General features: G+C 42.4%; 1 protein-coding gene across 5 annotated transcripts in view; it reads left to right on the forward strand.

Moving 5' to 3' along the window:
• The window catches only part of LOC308092146 (uncharacterized protein), a 36,054-nt gene that overhangs the window by 8,931 nt on the left and 4,753 nt on the right, over window positions 1-22,370 (forward strand). For all 5 annotated transcript variants that reach the window (XR_013933774.1, XM_080437997.1, XM_080437996.1 and 2 more), the window contains 6 exons: window positions 5,295-5,606; window positions 7,647-7,721; window positions 10,363-10,665; window positions 12,185-12,302; window positions 13,928-14,219; window positions 19,051-19,182. Coding sequence is in view for 4 of the 5 variants with exons in the window: in XM_080437996.1 (XP_080294122.1) it covers window positions 5,295-5,606; window positions 7,647-7,721; window positions 10,363-10,665; window positions 12,185-12,302; window positions 13,928-14,219; window positions 19,051-19,182 (1,232 nt within the window). In the remaining variant the exon portion in view is untranslated. The remainder of the gene's footprint in view (window positions 1-5,294; window positions 5,607-7,646; window positions 7,722-10,362; window positions 10,666-12,184; window positions 12,303-13,927; window positions 14,220-19,050; window positions 19,183-22,370) is intronic.

Here is a 22,370-nt window from a genome sequence, read left to right on the forward strand (position 1 = left end):
TCAACTTTTAAGTATTTTTACTCATGTTGAGTACTTTTAAGTATTTTTACTCAGTATAAGTACTCTTAAGTATTTTTAATCAAGGTACTTACTTTAAAGTATTTTTAGTCACTTTATTTACTTTAAAGTAGCTTTTACTAATTTTTACAACTTTTAAGTATTTTTACTCTTTTTATCAACTTTTAAGTATTTTTACTATTTTTTTCAACTTTTAAGTATTTTTACTCATTTTGAGTACTTTTAGGTATTTTTACTCAATATAAGTACTCTTAAGTATTTTTACTCAAGGTATTTACTTTAAAGTATTTTTAGTCACTTTATTTACTTTAAAGTAGCTTTTACTAATTTTTACAACTTAAGTATTTTTACTCTTTATCAACTTTTAAGTATTTTTACTATTTAAAAAGTGAAATATCTCTAAAAGTACAAATTATTTCAAAAAATTCTAATGGTAGCCAATATGTCCTAAGTAGGCTGAACGTTATAGAGTTGGAACGGAGTTTCTATCTAAAAGTATGAATTTCTCCATTGAAATGAATGGGAGTTTTTTAGAAGTAAAAAGTGAAATATCTCTAAAAGTACAAATTATTTCAAAAATTCAAATGGTAGCCGACATGTCCTGAGTAGGCCGAACGTTGAAGAGTTGGAACGGAGTTTGTAGCTAAAAGTATGAAGGACTAGTTAGCCGTCAAAAAACGGTGTTGACAATAACAGTAGTGTGATCGCTTTAGCGATCCCACAATAATAATAATAATGGAGAGTTGCAGCCCTACACCGTTCTGCCCAAGCACCTCTTCATGTATCCGCCCCTCTTCTCCTGCCTAACTTATACTTTGACGTATGACCATGTCGCACGCTGAAAATGACTTGATTCATCAACTAAAAGAGGAGAGATACAGCAGACTAGTCTCTCTCTCTCTCTCTCTCTCTCTCTCTCTCTCTCTCTCTCTCTCTCTCTCTCTCTCTCTCTCTCTCTCTCTCCTTCCCAGCTCCCTCGCCCTCCGCTGAGGGAGTGTGCCAACAAGAGAGATATGAGCTCCAACATCAGTGCTGGGCCGTGTTGAAAGCAGGCAGCGCGGGAGGAGGCGTTGTGCATTATGCATGACCTCCTACACAGCCACGCAGATCCATGGCGCACATACACACACAGCGTAGCAGCCTTGTGTAGGATAGGCCACGCAAACTGGGCATATATACTGCATCAGACTGGACATGCACAAGCACACGTGTAGCCTGTTATGCTGCCAGTGGTGGAAAAAGTACTCACATATTTTACTTAAGTAAAAGTATCAATTCTGCAATGCAGAAATACTCTGTTACAAGTAAAAGTCCGGAATTCAAAATGTACTTGAGTTAAAGTATAAAAGTATTGGCATCAAAATGTACTCAAAATAAAATAATTTATTATGCAGAATGTCCCATTACAAGTTTTCTAATGTATACAAATATTTTGTATCGCGACGCATTGTGAGCTTGTAGATCGCTATTTCAAATGGCCGAAATGTATATAGGGCTGTAGTGGTTAATGTATGTTTTGTAATAATAATCAAAAGTAACTAGTAGTAACTAGTAGCTAAAGTTTTCAAATAATTGTAGTAGAGTAAAAATACAATATTTGCCTCTGAGATGTAGTGGAGTAAAAGTAAAAATATTGGAAATTGGAAATACTCAAGTAAAGTACAAATACCAAAAAAATGACTTAAGTACAGTAATTGAGTACATGTGCTTAATTACTTCCCACCACTGGATGCTGCACACTCGCGCAACTTTTCTATTTTCTGTGTCTCAAACATTCATACACACACATACACACGCACGCGCACGCACGCGCACACACACACACACACACACACACACACACACACACACACACACACACACACACACACACACACACACACACACACACACACACACACACACACACACACACACACACACACACACACACACACACACACACATCATCATCACCACCGCTGGCACCTGCCTGTTCAAGTCTGTGTTGTCAACCCCAGTGCTCACTTGGATCTGAGGACAGCTTCCGGCTCTTTCTGGTTACGGTTGATTTCCAGTTCTCTTCAAAGTCTGTTTGGCTCCAGATGTTACCAGCGATAACATGAGATAGCATAGGCTATTACCCTGCAGCAGTTGGCAACATGCCAACAAACATTTCAGGAATTCGATGACAAAATGCCATGAGTGTATTCGTATACTTGGAAAATATTACATTATTTAGCATCTGTAAAATATTTATATCAGGAAATAGGTTGTGTACTGCAGTGCAGGCTAATGTAAGCTACAATGTTGCAGTCCACATTTTTGTAATGGGGCTAGCATAGTCGCGGCTAGGTTAATGGCAAGATTTCTTTCTTCCACCAAGGTTTTTAAAATATATTTTGACTACTATCTTGTAACTCTGCTATAGCTTTATAAGTATGCTGCACACAGAACTGTGAAATGAATCTCTTGAGGGTAGAAGGCCTTTGAATGGGAACTTCAAAGAAGCAGTGCTTTCCCTAACACTCTTGCGCTCATCTGCTGAAAGTCTCATTGCTTTAGTTTACATCTTTAAAAAAATGCATTTCAGAGAGCGCTCGATCGTTTAAGACGCGGCTAAGACAGGAAACAAACAGCCAATGTCACCGCCGCTAATGTTTAAATTAGATTTTCAGTCAGCCCCAGCACAGACAACTATGGTCTGTTTGTTGTCTCTTCTCTAAGCGGAACACGAGTTACTATACTGGCACTCGGATATATTATGTTTCACTTTCGACGCGATTACAAAGGAATGTGCGGCGCTTAGATAACGGTCCCCTGAGCCGACTCAGTCCCTGCTCAACGAGGTCCGTTTTCTACTGTGTCCAATGCAATCCCAGTGTGACGCAGACGCCGTGCCAAGCCTGCAGCCCTGCAGCAGCGTCATCTCAGGTGCTGCAGCCAGAATGCGCATAGCAGTCAACATGATGAGATGATGTAACCCACGCTTCTAAGAAACAAAGTGATGCCTTTATGGCCTATACAAGTGTCACACGGTCCTTTGTTGCAGTACAGCGCGTTCTTATGTCATAGCCCGGGGGTTTGCTTTCTTTTGGTGGAACAGTGTGGACACTTCTGCCCTACAAAGCCTACAAAGTGCAGTAACTACGTTTTTTGGATACACTGACTTATTTGTGTATTCAAAGGTCAAATTATAGCCTTCGTGATTTTGGGGGATAAACAATTACCTCAAGAACAGATGTACAATTAGTGTAATATCACTTATATGCCGATATCTAATTTGGCTTGACCAGTTGAATCACTTTTAAACAACATTTTCAGTGATTTGTTTCCCCTGTAGTTACTGCAAAACATGAAACTGAATGAGCTACGCGTATGATCTCAACCACCCGGGTAATTTCACTCTGAGCTAGGTAGAGAAGTAGGGGGGGGGGAGTTAATGTTCAGGGCCCATGGTCTCCTGATAGCCTATTGCTGCCTGTGGCTGCACACTGCACTGCCAACTCCAACTCTCTCCAATCCTTCCGGCTCTCTCATTTATGACTAGCTCATTACACCAGTATCAAACTTTAATGAGACATTCGCCCAGCGCTCATGAAAACCTCTCGTCGGGCTCTCCGGGGCAACATTGTACAAATTAACATCATTAAGCAGACAGAGAGGAAGGCCGCATGCCCTCCATTGATGTCGTATGAATGCAGTGCGACGAAAATGTATAATCTGTGTCCCACGCTCCCATTGTTACAGTAAAAGGTTAACTCTCGCCTAAGACAAAGAAACGATTCTGCTCGCACATCAAAGCATCCAGCCACGCTCATAGTTTGAGTCAACCAGGCCGGAATAATCATTCTAAATCAAGCAGCCTTTGAGTTAGTGTATTTCTCTGTCTCTTTCCTCTCCTTTGTCACATCTCTCTCTCTCTCTCTCTCTCTCTCTCTCTCTCCCTGCTGCTTGGTCAGTAAACATTAATCTATTTCTCATTCTCGGGGCAAATAGCAGTGGCAGGGCACTTGGAGATAGCTCCCATGTGAATGACTCATGCCACATAACCATTTATCTCTGAGATGGATTTGACCCTACAGTGGGCCAGTGAGGGACTGTGAAAAGATTGCTGGCCCTCTGTGTGTGTGTGTGTGTGTGTGTGTGTGTGTGTGTGTGTGTGTGTGTGTGTGTGTGTGTGTGTGTGTGTGCGTGTGCGTGTGCGTGCGTGCGCGCGTGTTCACATGTTGCAGTGATATCAGCATTTCTTGTGATGTGACTGCCACCAGTCTCCACTTAGCCACTGGCTTTGTAGCATGTGACCTTTTTGTTTAGTTTTTGCCTCCTAATTCTAAAACGATAAATGCGGAAGCGACTTCCTATTAACTGTGGATTTGCTCCCATCTCACTGCTTACTAATGGAGAGCTAAGCTTGCTTTCCTGTGTTGTTGAAATAATCCAGGGTATACGCACACAGCTCCAGTGCGCAACAGGCCAGCTGTTGTTATTAAATGAGAGTCACATTTTTGCTCAGTGTGAATGGTAGTTTGTGTTGTTGTGGACTTCGGGGTGCATTGCTGAGGGGTGAGTCATCATTCTGACCAACTCCCTCCTCTTTAATTTTTCTCATTCACTCTCTCTCTCTCTCTCTCTCTCTCTCTCTCTCTCTCTCTCTCTCTCTCTCTCTCTCTCTCTCTCTCTCTCTCTAGCCTTCATGGAACTAAGCTTCTCACTCCACCTACTGGACATGAATTCAAATCCATGTGTTGTTCCTTGTAGAAGGAAAAGAGTGGAAGAAATCCGAGCCATGTATTGAAAAATTGCCCTCGACAACATCGTCATGGGCCTTTGTTCAATTATGTCCCGTCTAACGTCAATGTTTCGCACTGTCGCCGGTTTTGAAACATTTCGACACACATTGTTTTGTGAAATTGCCCTTGGGGGCAATTTCTTGTCAAAACGTCAGCTCTGATCTCATATTTCCGGTGGTGGTGGGGAGGGGGGGGGGGTGTCAGTCATGCTGCACCTTCAAATTAGCATCTAAAAAAAGACCTCGGCATGAGCGGCATGCAGTCTGATTTGTGTGTACAATTGATTCTGTGAAATTCGAATCACAAGATGGTGCTGTTGGCCTTCGAAAAACGATCTGATTGCAGCAGGCTGACTCCGACACTACAGGCCCTGCTCTGACACCTGAACGTCTCTCCTCCTGTCTCTCTCTCTCTCTCTCTCTGTGTCTCTCCGTCTCTATTCCTCCTGCATATCTCTTTACGATCTCTCACTCCACGACCTTCCTCTCTACCTCTCTCCGACAGATGACCAGTGCGATCTGAAAGCCGAGTGCAGCCCCACGACCACCACCGCCATGGACAACGAGATCACAAGCGCCAAGGAGCGCGGCGTCCTGGAGGAGGACAACGAGAAGGAGCAGATGGACCAGGAGGAAGGAGGGGAGGAGAGGAAGCTGAAGGAGGAGGAGGAGAAGGAACAGGAGGAGGAGGATCTTCCTCTGACGGAGGAGCAGGAGCTGGAGGAGTTGAGGTCGCAGGTGCTGCATCTCTTCCTGGAGCTGGACGAGGCCCGGGAGAGGTCCAACAAACACCAGGAGAGCTTCCACGAGCTGCAGGGTGAGAGAGGGACACTGACAGTACTCAAATGTTTTACTTAAGTAAAAGTATCAATACTGCAATGCAGAAGTATACGCCGTTACAAGTGATTTTCAAACTTTACTTGAGTAAAAGTACAAAAGTATTGGTATCAAAATGTACTTAAAGTACCAAAAGTAAAAGTACTCAAATGTTTGAAAATAGCAGATCTACAAGCTCACAACGCGTCGCGATGCGACATGTTGTGAGCTTGTAGATCGGCTATTTTCAAATAGTCAAGGTATAAAATATGGCTAAAGTGGTTAATGTATGTTTTATAATGTAATAAGGTATATCTGCAAAGTAACTAGTAACTAAAGTTTTCAAATAATTGTAGTGGAGTAAAAGTACAATATTTGCCTCCGAGATCTAAGTAAAAGTACAATTGGAAATACTCCAGTAAAGTAAAAGTACCTCAAAATTGTACTTAAGTACAGTACTTGAGTAAATGTACTTAGTTACTTTAGATCTATCTATCTATCTATCTATCTATCTATCTATCTATCTATCTATCTATCTATCTATCTATCTATCTATCTATCTATCTATCTATCTATCTATCTATCTATCTATCTATCTATCTATCTGAGATAATTCATCTGTCTGTCTGTCTGACTGTCTGTCTGTCTGTCTGTCTGTCTGTCTGTCTGTCTGTCTGTCTGTCTGTCTGTCTGTCTGTCTGTCTGTCTGTCTGTCTGTCTGTCTGTCTGTCTGTCTGTCTGTCTGTCTGTCTGTCTGTCTGTCTGTCTGTCTGTCTGTCTGTCTGTCTGTCTACATTTCATCTGCAATGCATCACTCTGCACTGTGGACACAGACATTTGAATCCTAATCCAGTACAGCATCTTGTAGTGTAAATGTTTACGTGCGACCACTGACAGGGTTCTATCGCCACAGCTATTAAGGATCGCGTCACGTCTTCGAAATGATACGACGATGATGTGCCGCTTAGATATTTAGGCACACTAGTGTTGAGTAAGATTCTGAAACATGGGGACATAGCGCACTCGGCGTGCGTGCTTGCGTGCGTGAGGGTGGGTGGGATGTGGTGGGGTGGGGTGGGTGTCACAGTGCTCCGCATGGCGCGGTGAGGTCAGTTGTTTGTCTGGCAGGGCTTCAGGCAGGCATTCCTCAGACGCGTTCACTCACCCTAGCCTCAAGGAAGCTTCCAGACAGAGTGCACTGTGACATCACTGCTGGGAGGAGGTGTGGGTTACTCCCACCGGGAATGCTCAGCTGTCGAGGCTATTTCTTTTTGTGTGTGTGTGTGTGTGTGTGTGTGTGTGTGTGTGTGTGTGTGTGTGTGTGTGTGTGTGTGTGAGTGTGAGTGTGTGCGTGTGTGTGTGTTGGGGGGTGGGGGCGGGGGGTACATAGTCATAGGCTGACTCATAATGTGTGTGAGGAAAGACCCCCAAAGCCACAATGTCCCAATATACCCGTGGTCACCCGTTGTCCTGTACAGATGATTATTAACGCCAGCTGCCATGCAGTCACATTACCATTTTGGTATGAGGTCATTACGTGCTGGACTTTGCCTCAGTTGATGCTACTGGTGACATGAGTGCATGCTAGCAAGCTGGTGTTTGACACCGCTGACTGGTAGATAAACAATGGTGCCAAATAATCTGTACCAGTGATCTTCTTATTACTTTCATTTGGCTTCATTTGGAAACCTTATTTATTCTTTTATGATTTTCTTCTGTCTTTTTTCTGATGCTGCTTGCAGAAGAAGAAAAAAATAAGACAATTAAAGTCATCTTGAATCTTGAACTTGGAAGTCCTCAGATTCAGTTCACCATTCAATGTTGCAGTAAACTCTGATTCTGAACCACACTTTAAAAACAGTGCCGTGACAAAGAAAATTCCCATCCCAGCCTAACTCTAACCCGATTGCCTGAAAGTCTTTGCTTGCATATATATCAGCATAGAGAATTCATAAAATCTCAGTGTCTAATTAACTATAATTGTGATCTTTCTACCGGCCACCTGAGCTGACAGTCCTCTCCTCTTCTCTCCTCTTGACAGGTTTGTTGGAAGATGAACGGCTGTCTAGTGCTCACCAGGCAGAGGCTTTTACACACCAGATCCTAAATCTACAAGGTATCATTTTCTTTTCAATGTTCTTTTGTTTCCCTGGTGTATGTAGGTGTACTGAGATACTGTACCACGGACAGGTGAATGTATGAAGCGGATAGAACAAGCTCCCGTTCTTTCTCTCTGGTTAAAACAATTAAATTAAATAAACATCTATTTAATATGTTGTCCCAGACATGAAATGCACCAGACATCAAATGGCCATGAACAGATACTTTATGTAAGCTCTGAAAGGCCAAGAGACAATAGAGACAGAATTGTTCTTCATGTCTATCCATTGCTCTTGTTCTCTCTCATTACCCACATGATCCCTAAAGCATCTTTATTCTGGGGCAAATATTCAGCGAAAAATAGCAACAAAGAGATTTGGTGTAGAGGGAGAAAATGAGGGGGCCAAGGATAGATCCCTGGTGGACCCCAGTCAACTGAAGTATTATGGGGTGTTAGTGGTTAACCACATTAACACTGGCATCCCTGTTTGGGCACATTTTCGGAAACATTTTAAAATGTTTCGAAAGGTTTATTATTTATTAATAAATGTTTCAAATATAGCAAAATTAGCTCACAACGTGTCAGGACATCGACAGGGCTTAAGTGGTTAAGATTGTAGGAGAGCTGTTAACACTGAGGACTTATTACTGTGTGGAGGTACAAGACAAAGAAGGAAGACACTAGCGGAATTTCGATCCTGAGCCAGCAGGGGATAATTATTGTACAGTGTGTCAACTGCTATGCCCTCAATAGACACAATGCAGAAGAATTGAATCGACGTTTTCTACACGTGACACTTTTTTATGTCAATGATCTGCATCAAGGCAAAGTTTCAGCCATTAACTGCAAACGTTGCACGAGTACAGGGCAATAATAAGCAGCCTGCTCATCTTTCACGGCACAATTATGGATTTGCATTGTGCCATTTATTTTGTAATGAAGAGCCAACCTTTCAGAGGCCTCAAGAGTATAAATGTTGCATAAGTGTGTTAACCCATTAAGACCGGGAAAGGATCGGTGTCATTTTTTGATTTCTTTGGGCTGTTTAAAAACAGCAGATCTACAAGCTCGTAGCGCGGCATTCAGATCTGCTATGAAAAATTGTGACATTTTGTGAACATCTTTGAATGTATATATTTTTAAAGCAAACATTTGTAACTCAAATCTTTGCTTCTGGGGATTCTACAAATGTCTTCTAAATCCTAACTGTTGCTACAGTATATATCAGTGGTGCTTAAAACCTTTATCATGTCAAGGACCCCCAAAATTATATGTATTTGGCCGTGGACCCCCATCTGAAAATATTTAGCTCCAGGGACCCCAAGCAAAGATTTGAGTTAAAAGATGTTCGCTTGAAAACATTTATTATGTTCAAAGATTTGCAAAATAAATTCAAGATTTTTCAAAAATAGCAGATATACAAGTTCATAGCGCGGCACGCTATGAACTTGTATATCTGCTAATTTTGAATAGCCAAAGTATAAAATATGGATAAAGTGGTTACACAAGATGCGTTCCAGGTTTGAATTGGTTAAATGAAAGCACTCATTTGTCTTTGTGTGCCATCATGACGATGTGTTGCCAATACGATTGATCCTGCGGTACTGCTTGCTATATCCATAGATCTTATTAATGCCGTGTGACGTTCTGGGCCGATATAACGAGGCTATATTTGTGTTTCGGCCAATAAAAGATGCCTGAGATCTTCTGAAAATATGTCTGAGCTCTTCTTCTTGTTCTCTCGCCTTGATGCTTGATGTTTGATGATTTATTTTTAGCTTTTCTTGGTTTTATTTTTTAGATTTTGAGCCGTGGGAAACGTTTCTTCTCAAATGTTATGCTTTGTGATCTGAATCAGAATGGCAGCACGTTGGTTACAGTCGGTTACATCATCAGCTCCTCGTGCATCGCTTATGTCTGATCACACTGCATCCATCAATGAAGCCATATAAGACCGGGAACGCATCTGTGTCATTTTAAGATTTGAGCTATAACCATTATTCTATACTTTTGGCTATTCAAAAATAGCAGATCTACAAGCTCATAGCGCTATGAGCTTGTAGATCTGCTATTTTTGAAAAATCTTATATATTATAATAATATTTGAATATGTATATATTTTTAAAGGGAACAATTTTGACTCAAATCTTTGCTTCTGGGGGTCCCTGGAGCAAAATATTTTCAGATGGGGGGGTCCGCAGCCAAATACATATAATATTTGGGGTCCTTGACATGAAAAAGTTTGAGAACCACTGAAATAGCAACAACATACGGTTTTCAGAAAACTGTTGGGATTTAGAAGACATTTTGCAGATGCTTTCCCAGATTGCACACATGCAACACATGTACACACTAAGCACTAAGCCCTAAGCACACACACACACACACACACACACACACACACACACACACACACACACACACACACACACACACACACACACACACACACGTGCACACACACACACACACACACACACACACACACACACACACACACACACACACACACACACACACACACACACACACACACACACACACACACACACACACACACACACACACACACACACACACACACACACACACCCACACACTGTCATCCACCAAAAATCCTTCACTTGTCTCCTCTCCTCTCCTCTCCTCCATGCAGCCCAGCTGCGTACCGCGCAGACAGAGATGGAGTGTCTGGATGAGGAGAAGGAGAACGAGCTGGCCGAGGCCCAGGAGGAGCTGCGCGTCGCCCACGAGGAGGTGGAGCTCCTGCAACAGGCGGCCGACGAGGCGGCGGGCGAGAGGGAGAACGATATCGCCTCCTTGCAGGAGGAGCTGTGCCGCCTGAGGGCACAGCTGCAGCGCCTCACAGAGGAGACGCAGGAGTACGAGCTGGAGATCACCACCCTGAGGGCGGAGATCAGCATGAAGAGCCAACGCAGGGAGGTGGAGAGGAGAGAGGGTGAGACACCACATACACACCTGTACTGTATGAGGAGAGGAGAGAGGGTGAGACACTACATACACACCTGTACTGTATGAGGAGAGGAGAGAGGGTGAGACACTACATACACACCTGTACTGTATGAGGAGAGGAGAGGAGAGGAGAGACACTACATACACACCTGTACTGTATGAGGAGAGGAGAGGAGAGGAGAGGAGAGGAGAGGAGAGGAGAGGAGAGGAGAGGAGAGGAGAGGAGAGGAGAGGAGAGGAGAGGAGAGGAGAGGAGGGGAGGGGAGGGGATGGCAGGGCAGAGGAGAGGAGAGGAGAGGAGAGGAGAGGAGAGGAGAGGAGAGGAGGGGAGGAGAAGAGAAGAGAAGAGAAGAGAAGAGAAGAGAAGAGAAGAGAAGAGAAGAGAAGAGAAGAGAAGAGAAGAGAGGAGAGGAGAGGAGAGGAGAGGAGAGGAGAGGAGAGGAGAGGAGAGGAGAGGAGAGGAGAGGAGAGGAGAGGAGAGGAGAGGAGAGGAGAGGAGAGGAGAGGAGAGGAGAGGAGAGGAGAGGAGAGGAGAGGATAGTGAACCCACCACCTCCTAATGTAAACACACATGGACCAGTAGCACTCAACCAACATCACAAAGGCTCAGTGGCATTTGAACTACTTGAACTCTAGCGTTCACAATCCACAGTCAAGCACATCAATCAGACTTGGGGTTTAATAAAGGGTGGAAAGACCCCCATATGTATATATATGTATGTATGCATTTGCATGTCTGCATGCGTGTGTATGCATTTTGTCTGTGTTAGTATGCGTTTGTCTGTGTGCGCCCGCTCACGCGCGCACGTGTGTGTGTGTGCATGCTGTTAAGATACCAGGGAAGTGAAGTCACACTCAGCGTTAGACAGAGAGGGAGGCGAGGCAAGGCAGCCACTGCAGCGCGTCAGACGCACACTTCCAGCACATGACATCACTGCAGCGCTCTGAGCTTAACCCTGAGGTGTGACTGAAGGAAATGGAGAGGGAAGAAGCACACTGCGGGGACCGACTGCATCTGTGCAGCAAAAGTCACAGGTCATGGACGGTGGAAAAACCGTCGTTTCACCTCAACAGCAGCATTTTCATCAGTTCCTTCGTGGATTCAAAATTGACCATGTACTGTATCATGTGTCCAAATGTATTCCAGACTGGTTCATCATGGTTTAGCTTTGCTTCATCAGGATATGCTATACATGCTGGAATAGACCTGAAAATTCCAGCAGTTCACACCATGTGACAATAAACATGTTTCAAAATAAATAAAAATGTCCAGGAAATACATTTTGGACACACCTATATTTTAGGTAGCCAAAGTATTACAAAATATTTGTGAAAAGGTAAATGAATACATTTTTAAACACCTTTAAAAATGTGTGTCATAATACGGTACAGCTGATGATGTGCTAGTTAGTGTATCTAATAGTATCTAGTAGTACAGTAGTAGCTAGCAGTAGTACTAGCTAGTATGGTATTATGTGCACTAAAGAGCTGTACTGTGGTCTCAGGTGACGTGGACATGCTGAAGGAAGACTGCCGTGCTCTGAGGGACGAGTGCCAGGCGTTGAAGGAGGACAACAGACGTTTCTCGGAGAGGCTGCAGCTGCTGCACAGACAGAGGACAGGGTGAGATGGCAAATGGCTGCTCAGTCACCACTCACCAGCGGAGCTTTACTTGGTCAGATGGTCGGGAACCTCCCCAACACACACATACACACACCCTCTGCAGGAAAGCCTGGAGATTGTACGGCCTTACACATTATCACCCATTTGACCACATTAACCCTGGAGTCCCTATTGTGGGCAAAAAAACAAACAAACAGGGGCGCCCGCTGGCCTAGCGGTCCAGGTGCATACCACATACACTGGTAATCCAGCTTGACAGTGTGTCGTAGGTTCGACTCTCAATCCCGACGACCTTTGCTATATGTCACCCCTCCATCTCCCTCCCCATTTCCTGTCAGCCTACTGTCCTGTCAAATAAAGGCATAAAAGAAAGATCTACAAGCTCACAATGCATCCCATTGTGAGCTTGTAGATTGGCTATTTTTACTATTCATCATAGGGCAAAGTATATTGGGCCTAAGCGGTTAAATTGCAGCTGTTGAATAGTTGAGGTGACCCCATGAAACTGCATGAGTGATGACAAGTCATTGAGGGAAGGAGGCTCATTAGGTCGTTCTTTATGATTGTTAGTGATATGGTGGGTGCAGCTTGGTTCAAGCCAGGACCTGCCGGGTACTGCTGCCATTGCCAAACTATCAGTGGTGTAAAGTAACTAAGTTACATTTACTTAAGTACTGTACTTGAGTACAATTTTGAGGTATTTGCACTTTACTTGACTATTTCCAATTTCCAATGCTTTTAATTCTACTCCACTACATCTCAGAGGCAAATATTGTACTTTTACTCCACTACAATTATTTGTGAGCTTGTAGATCTGCTATTTCAATCATTTTAGTACTTTTACTTTTGGTACTTTAAGTATATTTTGATGCCAATACTTTGGCACTTTTACTCAAGTATCATTTTGAACACAGGCCTTTTACTTGTAACAGAGTATTTTTATATTATGATATTGCTACTTTTACTTAAGTAAAATATCTGAATACTTCTTCCACCACTGCTGGGTACTACTGCCATTGCCAAAATATCTGCAGTGACAGTAAAGCATGCCCTCTGCAGCAGTGGTTCTAAACTCCTGTCCTGGGAATCCGGACTATATACTGCAGGTTTATTTTTTATTGTAGATGTTTTATCATGGACTATGTTAGGCCTGGAATACCATGTGAATGTAATGAACTATCTGGTGGAATGGAAAACTATAGCAGTTGCTTGGGTCCCTGGGACTGAAGTTATGAAAACCAATTAACTGGTTGGAAGAATAGAAAAGCTGCAGAGGCTTGACTCCCCAGGACCAGAGTTAAAGAACTGCTGTTCTATGGTGTAATGGCCTTGATACAACTTTTACTAAAGCATACGTTTGAAGTAAAAAATAAAAAAATTGAAAAAAAAGTATTTTCATATAGAATCATAAAAAATGAGAGCGAGCTCGTTAATTAGCTCCCTCGCTACCACAATAATTTGCATATTGAACTTTTGATATAGCATGGCTAACAGGGCTTCTTGGCAATTATCAGCACAGCTGGAAAGGGAGGGGAGAGGAAATTGCCCGGCTCGCCTATTGTATTTTCATCATGAAACAACACAACACTATTGGCCAGTATTTCACTTTTATCTTTGCTATACAGTTCCGACAACAGCGTCTACCTCTCCCTGAAAGAGGAGGACCCTGCGGACGGCACAGAGGAGAAGGAAATCGGGACCGGCCCGGAGGACGCCATGACGGAGAGCTACATGACCATGGCCCAATCAGAGAGGAGCACCAACTGCCGTCTGGTCGACGCTTCGATCCAGAAGAACATCTCCTTCGACGGGAAGCCCGCCACCCCCACCAGCTGGAACGGAGGCTTCGGGGAGATCGTCTCCCTGAGAGACCAGCTCAAACAGGCTGAGGAGAAAGCTTCACAGGTCCAGAGAGAGGTATAGCAGTGGTTCTCAAACTTTTTAATTTCAAGGACCCCCAGTTTGACATGCATTAGGCTACGGACCCCCATTTAATGGCATTTCTATCTCTGGGACCCCAATTCATATCATAAAATCAATGTTAATTTAACTCTGAGAGTGTACAAATGGACCCTAACAGGTCCATTTGGTTCCATTTGTACACTCTCTGAGTTACAGACCCATAAGGGTCCATTTGGTTCCTATCCATCATTTAGCTGGGGACTCCCTGGAACCCCCTCAAGTACCCCTGGGGGTCCCCGGACCCCACTTTGAGAAGCAATGAGGTATAGTACAGGTGGCTGAGCACATCTCCCAGAACCCGAAACTTTCCAGAACCTTGTCAAGTTCTGTGATGGTTTTCTGTTTACATTTCTATGATAACCGTCCAGAACAACCCTGAAGGGGGAGGTACATTATGAAAAAACTGTATTAAAAAAAGATATATATATATATATATATATATATATATATATTTTTTGACTGTGGTCGTGCTATTCTGTTTATTTTTCATGATCACTTTCGCTTCCTGACTCCTTCAGACTCATTGGGTTCCGGTTTCATGACGCAGATTCCGTTTCCGGTTCTCATTTTTTCCCGCGGTCATTTTCGGCCAGAATAGGGAAAGTCACGTTTTTTCACACGGTATAAAATACGAACGGTCCACGTCTACTCTCTTTGGTCTGGGTGACGATCAGTCATCGTAGTCGTGTATCGCATTGTAATTTAGCCCGATCAACGATTGTCAAAAATGTCAACATCCGGTTATGACCGGATGTGACGTGAGCCTGTTTGGGAGGGGGCGAGTGAGCCAGCGAGGTCATCAATGTGTCGATTTGTTGCTCTCTACTGGTAGAACTGTATTATGGGTTTAAACACCCAATCAGATAATTTATTTGAATGAAAAATTACAAAATTAAAAAATTAAAAAAAACGCAAATTGCTGGCACTGGGGGAGTACTTTATGAAAAAACTCTTGGCACTGAGAGAGTTAAAGACAAGGGCATCATATAAAATCATGAAAATAAAGAGGTCTGATTTTTTGACAAAAAACAAAACAAAACAACAACAAATAAACAAAACACAGCACAACAGAACAAACAGTAAAATAGATACAGTAATCAATGAATAAGTTAAATGTAAGACATACAAATGATAATAAAACTAGAAAAAGTGCTCCTCGGAGCACAAGTCTCCGCCAGGTCAGGTACGTTATTGTGCCTCCTGGTGGCGCTATAATAGGCCAATATGAAAAGGGTGCCATTTATTCTTAGGCCTTTCACGGCAATCGAACACTTTGATGCATTTTGTTCCAAAAATTTGTTTTGCTAAATTAGATCTGGTGGTGGCGCTATAACAGGCCAATGTGAAAAGGGTGGCATTTCTTCCTGGGGCAAGTGGGAATTAATCTACGTGGAAAATTTCACGGAAATCGCATGCTTCGTTCATGATTTGAGGCATTGTGTTAAAAATGAAGCAATCCTGCACATTTTGGGAGCCAATCTTAGCCAATCAGGATGGAATCTGCTAAATCAGACAGATCCGTGTTGATCACATGACTATAGAGATACTGTGTACCGATTTGCGTGTTTTTTGGAGAAAATCGGTAGGAGTAATATCCAATAATGTGTTTTGCAAAAGTCGGCCTCATGGTGGCGCTATAAAAAGCAGATGTGAAAAATGCAGGGCAGATGTTTTTCCTTGGCCTCTGGGGAGTGTGCGTGCAAAGTTTCACGCAGATCGGTGCAGTTATAGGGAAAAACGTGAATCGGCCTATTATAGCGCCACCATGAGGCTGTTAGGAAAGTTTTCAAGTGGCATTTCTTCCTGGGCCAAGTGGGAATCTACGTGGAAAATGTCACGGAAATCGCATGCTTCGTTCATGATTTGAGGCATTGTGTTCAAAATGATCCAATCCTGCAAACTTTGGGAGCCAATCTTAGCCAATCAGGATGGAATCTGGTAAATCGGACAGATCCGTGATGATCACATGACTATAGAGATACTGTGTACTGATTTGCGTGTTTTTTGGAGAAAATCTGTAGGAGTCATATCCAAAAATGTGTTTTGCAAAAGTTGGCCTTATGGTGGCGCTATGAAAAATGTGGGGCAGAGGTTCTGCTGGGACATCCAGGGAGTGTGTGTGTGCAGTTTCACAGCGACCGGGCCAGCGGTGGCGGAGATTAGCTGGTCGCAGACAAGGACGGACACACACACGGACACACGGACGGACGGACGGACGGAGGGTAAAACATACTCTCTCGCCATGCCTTTCGGCCTGGCGGAGACAATAAACAGACAGGACAAACAATAGACAAGACACTCATTCATACCAGGGAACAGGAAGGGGAGAGAAGGGGGGGGGGGAGGGGATTGTTTCTCTGCACAGAACACAAATTATTACAGTTATTTTTCCATAGTAAGGATGTCAATGAGGTCCAGAAAGGTTGTCAGATTTTTAGTGGAACATATTCAAGGAGTCATTGAGGGAGATAGTTTAGCTATTTTAGAGTTGTTTTGAGTTGTTTCCCAGAACTCAGGGTTGGTAGCGCCTCCTGAGTATATGCTTCACAGCACAGTTCACTTCATTCTTTGTAGTCGAAAAGAGATTAGACGAAGAGAAATTAACTTGGTGTCTAGGTGTCTCAGTCAGCTGGTGCAGGTAACACATAGCAGCATGCCTAATCAAGTAGTTAAGGAGTGCTATAGGTACAGATGAGTTTTCAGACTGCATCTGCAGTCGGTGAGATAGATTCTGAAGAGGCAAGTTTTCATTCAGACTGCGCCTGCAGTCGTGACTGAGGTGGGGAGGTCATTCCACATCTTGGGAGCCAGGAGGGAGAAAAGTCTAGGACGTTTGGAGCGCTGGCCAGGGTGTCATAAGAAAGGGAGGGACAGACATTTAACCACGTTTCCTGTCTTTAACGTGGTGTGAAGTGAAGCAGCACCGAGGGCTTCAAGATCATCTAAAGATGACATATCCAGGTCCATGGCCATGAACCCACATGACCATCAATTCATCTTGCATCTGTGCATATGTAGATTACATGTCATTGTTTCAACCCATCGTTCTAAGCTGAGCCATGATCGACCAATACTTTGTTACTGCGACTCCAAATACATTAGAACTTGTAATCACGTGCAAGGACCAGTCAGGTGACGGTCACTTCACCAGCAATAGAGCTAGTATATCTGTGAGATGCAGACGTACTGAGCAGTAACCTTCATCAAGTAAGGCACCGAATGACAGAATATTGCCTCGTTGAGTATCTGTTTTTCAGCTCTCTGAGACAGGATATCATTTAAGTAGTCATATAGCCTTGTGTGGCTGTTAAATTAGTCTTAAAGCTGTGCTCACGCTCTTTGCTTGTGCAGAGTTCATCTCTGTAGCTTGTTAGCGCTACAAGCTTATTTGCATACATTTCTTAGTGCAGTGGTTCTCCTCATTGGGGGCATTACATTTTGTTTGACTCGGTTCCACAGATACGTATTGTGAAAATAGCAGATCTACAAGCTCACAACGCCTTGCAATGCGAGGCGTTGTGAGCTTGTAGATTGGCTATTTTCAAAATGTTTGCCTCTATATTATTTGATAATTTGGCCAATGTTTGACCAGTTTTTATAGTATAGTTGGTTGATTACTTTTGATGCAACAATGGTCTTTTTTCTTTTCTTTCTTGAGGTATTAAAAGGGTCTTAAAAGTCCTTAAATTGTGACTTCACTGTCACCTGGGGACCCCCCCCCCAAAAAAAATCATGTGGCGAATCACGTGGGGGTCCCGACCCACAGGTTGAGAACCACTGTCTTAGTGTATAAGATAACTGCTCTTAGCTGAAGCAACTGGGGTGCCAAAACAAAGTGAAATGTGTTGCCTAGGCAATGCAATGTGTTAGTGAATCTGGGCCTCCCAGTGTTGGTTTTTCATGGAGTAACAAATGGGTGGGGTTTACCTCATCAGGACACTTTCTGCTCAGTCACAGAGCAGTATAGAATCATATTGGACTTAAACTGTATATATATATACATATGACCCCAATCTACAACAGAAAACAACGCAAATACCATAACAATGCATAACTGTGTTGAATCAGCTGTCCTAAAACTGACACACATATGGATAATTGGGTTACACAACGTTGGCTGACAAGACACAGTGAGCGGAGTTATTCTTAGCTGGCCTGGAATGTGTTATCATTAACTGGCTGCCGTCATGCCCCGCTGTGTCAGCGTTGCATAAAATCAAAAAAGTACATTACATTATTTATGTTTTACGGTCAAAATATAGTGACAGAAATTGCATCATTCTATGTGACTGACTCCTAGCCTGGTTAAGACTAGTGAATATGAAAGCAGTTCCCATCCCACTTGAGCTCAAAACATAGAGGAGGGAGCACTGGTTTTGGCTCATGTGATAACCTATTCCGTCCGACACGGCTTGACAACTCAGACAGTTTACGCATGGCTAGGCCATCGGCTGCTTGGTGTGGGCACTCGCTCACCTGGCAGCTCACTTGTGCGCACCGGCAGCAAGGCCTTGAGGTTTGTTGTCAAGCGATTTAAAAAAAGTAATGTATTTGTTGTATAAACCTTGAATGAATCAAAGCGAGCTCAATTGTGATGGGATTTGCTTAAACGCAATGGATTCAGCTCACTGTACCTCAGAGTCCACATGCAGACGCCTTCCATTAGATACCTATAAGTGCCATAGAACAAAAGAACGGTATCTGAAAATGGACCTGGGATCTAACCTGGCTTGTACCATTTGACTGAGGAGCAGAGCATAATGTTTTTGTCCATGTTGTCCCACAGTGTGACGGTCTGAAGACAGAGCTGCAAGAGCTGCAGGTTTTGTTTGACAGCAGCCAGAGGGAGAGGGCGGAGCTGGAGGAGGAGCTACAGCGCTGCAAGGCGGAGCTTGAGAAGCTAGCTGGGGGGACTCGGGTAAGTGGACGCACAGGAGCAAAAAGGCACTGGATTGTGAATGTAATGTGTTAAAGGGATAGTTCACCCCCAAAATGACCTTTTTTCTATCGATTAGTCACCCCATGGAGACTTGAATTCATGAATATTTTTTCCTCCTTTGTGTCTCCTACCGGAACCGCTGCCTACCGGTCCGCTGGTCATCAAATTATTGGCTTAGCAATGCGACAAAAACAAAAAAATATCCATGAATTCAAGTCTCTAGATGGGGTGACTAATCGATAGAAAAAAGTTTTCTTTTGGGTGAACTATCCCTTTAAGAAATCACATCAGATACTAGATATTGGTGTCAGAAGCAGGCTGAACCTAAAGTGTGATATTTAAAGCTGTAAATACTTTATGAATACAATGAGTCATCGACAAATGCTTTTGCACATATTTAGGATATAGTTTCCCCAACAAGTGTTTAGGCAAATTTTATTTCAACACATTTCAGCTACTCAAAGACAAAGATATTAAAGATGAACTAAAATGAATAGATGGACAAAAAAAAATCATATTTGTGGTGGGCACGTAAATGTTTCTAACCTTCTCCTGATCTACTAACCTTGTTCTTTGCACTCACTGGTACAACTAATACACAGCAAACCTCACTTCACACCGACTGCATCCCATTTCTGTTGAACCCACACTATGAGTCCGATGTGTTATGTGTCTAAATCTAATACCGTAGTCAGTCATTGTACGAGTCTATGTTTGTATGTGCACAGACTAAGCCTGTCTTATCAGTGTGTGTTTCTCTTTTAGACTGGGGTTGCTGTAACCCTGTCTTTGTCTTGTCCACTCTGTCTCAGCAGCACTAGAACGCTGTGGTTCTAGAACACTGTTCTAATGAAAAGACGCGTAACAGCAAAAAAAGAGAAGCTTTTTAGGAATAAAAAGAAAATACTTAATTTCTCATCAAAGTACAATTAATGAGTTTCCAGGGCCAAGGCAAGCCCATAAGTCACTGAAGACATGAGAATGAAAAATGTCAATAGATTTTGAGAAAATATTGCAGTTACGCGTTTTTTCCCCTGAAACAGTAAAAATATAGTGTCTCTGCGTTGTGTCAAATTGTCCGCTCCGTCCCTGTCCTCAATACTGTCCATGTTTTCTGAATGTCCATGACTTCGCAGTCTGTCTAAAATGAATGCTATCATTGCAGAACAATATCTTAAATAAATGAAATATATACAAATTAGGATAAAAGAAACAATCACGTGTGTGTTTTTAACACTGATCAAGCCAGCTGGTTCATATCTTTCATGCATGTGACATGCATTGCCACAAATGTTTCCTCTTAGCTGTGCAGGCGTGCAGCAGTCGGTGCAGAAATGATCACTGAGGATAAAAGTCAGCAAATATTACCTCGTCGTTGTTGGGCTGTAACTAGGGCTGTCAACTTTCCTCAGAAATGATATTCGAATATTGGTCTTAAAAATTGGCAGATATTCGAATATATTCGAATATTATTATTATTATTATAAAAAAACATATGATTTTTTTCTTCAAAATATTTCTTTTTCATATTTTTTTTGACAGAAACAATACAAAAAACAATGTATTGAGTGCTCGGATCCAATAAAACATATATTTTGTTTGTTTTTGTAACTTGATACATTGTTTTTGTATTGTCCCTGTCAAATAAACATTAAAAAAAAAAGTTTTTATTTTTTTATTTTTTTATATTCGAATATTAATTTCATATTCGAATATACATATTTTCCCCATATTCGAGGAATATTCGAAATTCGAATATTAATTCACCAGCCCTAGCGGTAACCTTGTACCTCCATATTTCATCTATTTCTGTTCTTTCCTAAAATAATGCTGTATTTCATAGTTTGCGTATGACGGTGTCACGCAAAAGTAGTGAAAATAGACGATCTACAGGCTCGCAACATGTCAGTCAGGATGTGCTATGAGTTTGTATACATAATGACCTTCCCAAAATGGGACGGCAGGTTGAAATCGGTCTTCCTGTGTGTTTTATAAATATTTAACAAATGAAAAGTATTAAGAGCCTGTGACCAAATAATAATTACATTGGATCCATTGGAATACACATAGTTTTTTTTTTCCATTTCCTTAAAAGTAAGGGTTTTGGACAGTACAAGGTTTCCTCCCGATAGCAACGATTTAACTCTGAAACATTCTTCTCCAAAGAAGAAGGTCAAGGTTAACTGTCCCTGGGTGTACTGCACTTCTGCACAGCTTGGAAACATTGCTTGCTGCTTGTGCTCGCTCTCATTTGATCAGCATGACGCCACACACAGCTACATGAAATTCACACAGGAATGAATCACATTGACTCAGATGGTATCCGCAGTGGTGGAAGAAGTAAAAGTTGTAAATGCAACGGTGTAGACATCTTTACTGTGACTTTTGTTACTGAGTAAATGTTCTATATTCAGAAGTATTGCCATCAAAATATACTTAAGTACCAAAAGTAAAACTACTCATTATGCAGAATGTACCAAGTTTTTTGAAAGGTTTTCAAAATGTGTCAAAATGGTTAGAAAATATGTACTATGTACTATATATCTCTGCTGTCCGGCAGAAACCAGCTAACTCCAAAATGTTCATTTTTCAGGAAATGACAAAAACAAACAAAAAGTGGAGTTAGGAGGTTTTGTTCATCATTGATAAGAACAGCTAAATGGACCTCAAAGCTCACAATGAGGTTGGAGGTCAAAATGCAATAAACCAAAAGTAAAACTACTCATTATGCAGAATGTACCAAGTTTTTTGAAAGGTTTTCAAAATGTGTCAAAATGGTTAGAAAATATGTACTATGTACTATATATCTCTGCTGTCCGGCAGAAACCAGCTAACTCCAAAATGTTCATTTTTCAGGAAATGACAAAAACAAACAAAAAGTGGAGTTAGGAGGTTTTGTTCATCATTGATAAGAACAGCTAAATGGACCTCAAAGCTCACAATGAGGTTGGAGGTCAAAAGGGGGTGGAGCATGTAGTCAGCAAAACCAGCTAACTCCACGCCACCCCCCTTTGGTGGACTTAGCTGGTTTAGCAGAAAGTTTAATGATCCAATGGAGTTAGCTGGTTTTGTCAGAAGCGCTTTGTTTTAATCAACAATAGTAGCCTGGTAAACCCTCCCTCCGGAAATCTCATTTCCATTTGATTCCAGGAGTGAGTCTGGCATGA

Source organism: Gymnoscopelus braueri (assembly GCF_963280865.1).
Source record: "Gymnoscopelus braueri genome assembly, chromosome: 9".
Taxonomy (NCBI): Eukaryota; Metazoa; Chordata; class Actinopteri; order Myctophiformes; family Myctophidae; genus Gymnoscopelus; species Gymnoscopelus braueri.